The 6,479-nt window shown below is 43.5% G+C and overlaps 1 protein-coding gene across 1 annotated transcript in view; it reads right to left on the bottom strand.

Annotated features, from left to right (window-relative positions):
- Nucleotides 1–227: 227 nt before the first annotated feature.
- GALNS (galactosamine (N-acetyl)-6-sulfatase) overlaps nt 228–6,479 on the bottom strand; it is a 33,462-nt gene continuing 27,210 nt past the window's right edge. The window contains exons 13-14 of the mRNA XM_066583042.1: nt 3,220–3,337; nt 228–1,267 (exon numbers count right to left, since the gene is read on the bottom strand). Of these exons, the coding sequence (XP_066439139.1) occupies nt 1,181–1,267; nt 3,220–3,337 (205 nt within the window). The 3' untranslated portion in view covers nt 228–1,180. The remainder of the gene's footprint in view (nt 1,268–3,219; nt 3,338–6,479) is intronic.

Raw genomic sequence — 6,479 nt, 5'->3', positions numbered from 1 at the left:
AAGGTTTTTTTCCCCTGAAGATGCGCTTTCTTATGCTGGCAACGCACTATATTTAATAAAGAAGGAGTTTACACCACATTGTTTTAAATATTTCCCTCCTGCTAAGAGTGTTGCTCCATTACCACCAGTTCTTTATTAAAAAAGAAAAGATAACCCACCGCCGATGCACACCTAAACTGTCGCCATACGCGCTGTAATCCGAGATTACAAAATTATATATCAAAACATCCAAAACAAATTCCTATGCTTTATTTTAGCGTAAATAGACAAATTTTAAAAATAAGCAAGTATAAATTAAAGTTCATTTTAGTTTTTCATCCTCAATAAAACAAAAAAGTCAGTGAAAAAAAAAAAAGTAGAAAAATAATTTTGGTAGCTGAAGAAAAAAAATAGCACAGTAAAACTACCACATGGGTAATCTGCGTAAGGCTGCCTTCACACTGGTGCTAAAATCGCGCGAGATTTGCATGTTTTAAGACGCACAAATTTGAATGTAATATTCGATTTCTCCTGTGTGGCATCCCATGGTGATCGGAGAGGTTTACAAATGCCAGACCACTGCAATCAGTTGCTGATCAGGTTGGTTTCCTTTTCCACTGCAGTTGTCTTGTTGAGATACCTTTAATTAATACTAATCCCCGTTCCTACAGCCCAGTCTTACAGTTGTAGGAAAGCAGAATTTCATAGAGGGTTAAAGAGTTTTTCCCCCTCCTTAAGATAAGTCATCAGTAGTCGATTGGCGGGGGTCCGCCACTGAGGTTTCTCATTGATCAGCTGAATGAAGTAACAGCAGCGCTTGGGTGAGTGCTTCTGTCACTTCAGTCTATACCAGGCACACCACCATACATTGTATAGCGGCTGTGCCAGGTATTGCAGTGTAGACCCATTCACTTGAATGGGACTGAATTGCCCTAAGACATGTAATGAATGAATGCAATGTCACAGGCCTGAGAGAAGGCAGCAGCCTCTTCAATCATCTTATCGGCGGGAATCCTGATCGTCGGCCTCCACTGATGAACTATTGATGACTTATTCTGAGGATAGGTCATCAGTAGTGCGGTCTGGGATAACCTGTTTAAGGCAAAGCGGTAAGAATATGGCAAGTATCCATAGAGCGCTGATCTGGTCCCTGCTTTGCAAATAATCATCCGTGTCCCTATGAAGCAAATCTTGAAATCCATCAGTGGGGCCAGACACATTTCCAAGGCTGTGACTCTGGAGGGGTCAGGCACTTTCCAAGCTTCTTACATCCGGGAGGTGACCAGTTCTGTCAGACATAATGAGGTTGGTTACAAGAAGCAAACGGTGCACCGAAAATCAATGTACATTGAGGACGAACCATTCCTACGGCTGCGGTTTATACATAATCATGCTAGCTTTTCAATAGAGCAAAAGAGAAAAAAAAAAACACTGTACAGCAGGGTCACCAACCCGTGACTCGGGAGCCACATGTGACCCCTTACTGTGTGACTGACCGTGGAAGTCCTGAACTATGACCGTATACTGCAAACACATCCTAACCACCAAATAGCGCCATTTTGGATACTGGTGTCACATATGACTTAATTTAATATGAAATATCTATTAGCAAAGGTTTCCAGTTTCACGATTTCTTGTTCCTCCACATGGATGCATCGTATCCTTATGCAAGTAAATGCGATCACATTGCGACTCACAAGTTGTCACGTCCTGACAACGGTAAGAAAACCATCCGGTATGGACTTCTTGTGATTGTCAGGTCACAATTATGGCAACTTGTGATTCCCTCCGCAACTTCACTTACATTAGGATGCAATGCAGCAGAGCCATAGTGTAATCTTTGACTGTGCATCACAGCCAACATCACCATATAGCCCTAGACTAAAAATGTCTCTAGCCAAGGGTCGGGGACCTCTTGCTTTACAGTAAATGGGAAATTTATAGTGAAGTTTCAACATTTTATATATCTAATGTAACTATTGGCAGGCGATGAAAGCTGAAGTAATCACAAAAGGTTGAAGCCATGCAGCCAATCAGCTGATTGCTGTGAATCTGGCTCAAAACTTGAGTTAAATGGGTTCTCTGGGACTTTTTCTAGGTCATCAATAGTAGATCTACATGGATCCAATACTCAGGTTCACCACCGATCAGCTGAACACAGGGCCACTGCTACTGTAAACAGCGCTAGAAGAAGATATCGCTGTCAACACTGCAGTGGCCTAGCTTGGTACTACTGCCATACCTCCAATTTTAGTTCAATAGGATATATGTCTGCCGTGCCAAACTGGGATTCTACAATAGAGACAGATCTGTCCACACTGACAATAGCCCTGTGATACGCAGAGGTCCTGACTAGAGATGAGCGAGCACGCTCGGACAAGTCAGTTAAATTCTTCTCCGAGCGCGCTCGGGAAGGGGCAGCGGGGGAGAGAGTGAGAGAGATCTCTCTCTCCCGCTACCCCCCCCCCCCCCCCGAGCACGCTGGGACAAGAATGCAGTTACTTAAGAGCGAGGCTCGGTCGAGTATCTGACTTATCTGAGCATGCTCACCCATCTCTAGTCCTGACCATTAGACCTCCACGATCAACTATTGATTAGTTATCCTGAGAATAGTAAAAGTAGCAGAGAACGCATTAAAGGGGTTGTGTCAAGTTATAAAATTATGTACTATCCACGGCATAGAGGATAACTTTATGATCAGTAGAGGTCACACCATGGGACCCCCATGGAAGTCTGGTCAGTCCCTGAGTGAGTAGAGGAGAGGTTGTGCAGGCGTGCTACTGCTCCATTCACTTCAATGACAGTGGCAGAAATTGCCAAAGAACTTGAACTCTGTAATACCTGTGCTTTCATAGAAGTGAATGGAGCAGCAGCACACCTATATGACCTCTGCCCCATTCATTCAGGGACAGACCAGATTCCTGTTCCCGGGATCGGTGGAAGTCCCAGAGATTGAACCCCACTGGTTATAAAGTTATTTCTTAATTTCCTATGCATTGGAGATAACTTTATAACTTGGCACAACCCTTTTAAAGCTGCAGAGGCAGACAAACCTAGATATAGACTATAGAGTTTGCTGTATACAACAGTTTGGCCACTAGAGGACGCTTGCAGACCATGATCTGAACAACATTTTTAGACTACAGAAGAAGGGACTTGAGAGTGCCGAAATCATACATGCCTATCGTTTCTGCATGTTTGTTATATTGCAGAGGTCTTCATAATCTTATATAGATTTACCATAACAGCCAGGTCGCACACATTGAGCTGAGGTTCCCCTGGGATCATGGTGTCTTTGTGCTGGCGGACCACCGGGGAAATTCCTAACATCACGTTCTGGTATTCAGCACTGGACGGTCTGTAAAATAAAGCATGGAAAGTAGTAGAGGCTATGGCCCTGGAATGGTCAAGGGGGCTGTGGTACAATGATTATATACTATAGACCGGACTGGGTTGTAGGGCTGAGTTCGGTATGCTGTTTCGCCAACTGGAAAACAAGTTCGGATACGGCTTTAAAGAAGGGGGGGGGGGGTTGATACAACACAATTTATTAATACAAATTAATAAATGATAAAAATAAAACAAAGTTACATAAAAATAGGTGATATTGCGTAAATCTTTACAGTGATTCTCTGCAGGTAAAATACATACAGCAAGTGATAAGACATAAACACACTTTACAATACAAAAGACTTACAAGGACATACTTACAACATACAAACTGCATCCATTAGGAGCTTTCCTTAAACACTTCTGCCCGGAGTTCATCTTTTCACTGGAGAAGCCACAGTGAAAAGCAGACAGGTTTCATGGACCAACACTGTAGGAGATCATCTCCTTACAGGTACAAGATGCTTCTGATCTGCATTACAATTATTAGGCTGGGTTCACACGGGGCAGATTTGCAGCGGAAATTCCGTCTGGAATTTCACCGCGGCCAATGCGCCTGCGGCCGCTAATCCCGGGATTGGCCAGCCATGTGGATGAGATTTCTCAGAAATCTCAGGACGGCAAATCCGCTGCGGCAAAGCCAGCACTGCGGCGCGAATTAGCCGGCCGCAGCAGGCTCATTCTTTTTCTTCCTCCGCTGCAGCCGCGCTCTCCTCTGTGGGAGCGCCGGCCGCAGCGGAAGAACAAGCGGCCGGGCTTCTAGACAAGAGATATGTATATGGCAGGCTCCTATACAAACCGACAGTTTGGTATCATATGTGTTACAACAAGCATCAAAACCATTCTCTTAGTTACCCACAATAAAACACGCAGAACAGGTCTGAAATTAGGTCCTTAGAATGCAGGGCCTAGTTGATATATTAAAGCCTGTTCAGATAGATAGATAAAATATAAAATCAAGGATTAATGGCTACAAAATAGCCATAAAATATTTCCATTACATATGCTATTGTGTTATCTGGAGAAGATGCACATATAGAATTAACCTCTCCACTGCCTCAGAGCTTCTACAGTCCAATGGGGAGTGCCCGGGGACCTGAGCACAGGTGTGCAGTGCACCTGCTTCATTTACTAGATGTGACCCTTCAGCAATGTGCTGGGGCTTCTGGTGCCGGGAGCAGCTGCGCTGCAAGATGCCGGGGTCACATTCCTGCTATGAAGAAGGTCTGCGTAACCCTATGCAAGACATGCTATGCAAAGCACTCAGCCCCATCTGTCTCACCTGCTTAATCCGATGAACATAAAAGTGGCTAAAAGTTCTTGGCATAATGCTACCAAGTATCTTTATCTCCAGCTATGCAACTGAGAGGAGCAGACGTCAGCCTCTGTTTGTGGCACTGTCTCTGTTATAGGCCCCCTGCACATGGGCGGAAATTCCGCTGTGGGATTTCCCGCAGAATTTCCGCCCGTGGAAGCTACCATATGATTGCATTACAATATGCAATCCTATGCAGACGGCTGCAATTTGTCTGTGCGAAATCATGCGCAAAAAACAAATCGTGGCACGCTCTATTTCTGTGCAAATTTTGATGCGATTTTGACAACGGAATTGACTGATTGCATTTCAATGAATTAATTTAATTGTGAAAATCCACCATATGGAGAATGCTGTGGATCTGAAAATCCGCAACTTGCCCATAGGCCACTGTGGAATATTTCCGCTGTAAATCAACAGGGTTTGTTAACCCCTTCCGGCTCCAGGACGTACATTTACGTCCTGGAACGTCAGGGTATGTATGAAGAGAGATCGCGGGGTGACCTCTTTTCATACAGCACGGGCATCAGCTGTTTAATACAGCTGACACCCGCGGGCAATAGCTGCTATCGGTCGTGCGGCCGATTGCGGCTATTAAACCTTTAAATGCCCGAACGATGTTCGGGGGTGCCGTACGGCCCCCCCCCCCACCGCGGTAGAATGGGGGGAGCCGTGCAGGTGTCATAGCAGCCAGGGGCCTTGTGAAAGGTCCCAGGGCTGCCCTAAGAGACTGCCTATCAAGCCATCCCTGTGGGGTGGCTTGACAGACTGCCTGTCAAATTGCAGTAGGACGTAATGCCGTAGCATTATGTCATACTGCAGGAGCGATCAAAGCATCAAATGTTGTAGTTTCTCAGAGGGACTTAAAAGTAAAGTTAAAAAAAAGATCAATAAAGTTTTTTTAATTGTAAAAAAAAAGTAATAAAAGTTTAAATCACCTCCTTTTGCCATATCTTTAATTAAAAAAATCTAAATCATAAAATAAAAATACATGTTTGGTATCGCCGCGTCCGTAAAAAGTCTGATCAAACTAGTGCATTATTTTCCAGCATGGAGAACGTCGTCCGAAAAAAAACATAAAGACCGCCAGAAATGCACTTTTTCAGTCACCCTGTCTCCCAGAAAAATGCAATAAAAAGCGATCAAAAAGTCGTATGTGTTCCGAATTGGTACTAACAGAAACTACAGGACATCCTGCAAAAAAATGAGCCCTCGCTCAACTACGTCGACAAAAAAATTAAAAAGTTATTGCACGCACAAGATGACAGCAGAAAATAATTGAAAAAAATTAAATGTCTTTAAAAAAAAAAAGTAGTATAGTAAAAAAAAAAAACCTATACAAGTTTGGTATCATAGCAATTGTACTGACCCAATGAATAAAGCTATCATGCCATTTTTGTTGCGCTGTAGAAACAAAACGCACTGAAAGATGACGGAATGTCTTATTTTTTTTTTTTACTCCACTTAGAATTTTTTAAAAGTTTTTTAGTACATTATACGGAACTTTAAATAGCCCCATCGAAAATTACAACTCGTCCTGCAAAAAACAAGCCTTCATACAGCGACGTGGATAAATAAAGGAGTTACGATTTTTTTTAAAGGGGGGAGGAAGAAACAAAAATGGGAAAATAAGGGGGGCCACATCATTAAAGGGTTAAAACCTTATTAACGTACATTGCTGTATGTAGTTTTGGTTCACAGTCCACTGCAGCAATTCTGCGATGTGTGAACTCGCCCCAAGAGTTCTCCCAGAGGGTGCAGTAGCAGACCTGAGGACTATTATACTATGCAAGCC

Source organism: Eleutherodactylus coqui, chromosome 11, assembly GCF_035609145.1.
Source record: "Eleutherodactylus coqui strain aEleCoq1 chromosome 11, aEleCoq1.hap1, whole genome shotgun sequence".
Classification (NCBI taxonomy): domain Eukaryota; kingdom Metazoa; phylum Chordata; class Amphibia; order Anura; family Eleutherodactylidae; genus Eleutherodactylus; species Eleutherodactylus coqui.
The sequence above is the reverse complement of the archived record's forward strand: the minus strand, read 5'-3'. Positions and strand labels throughout refer to the sequence as shown.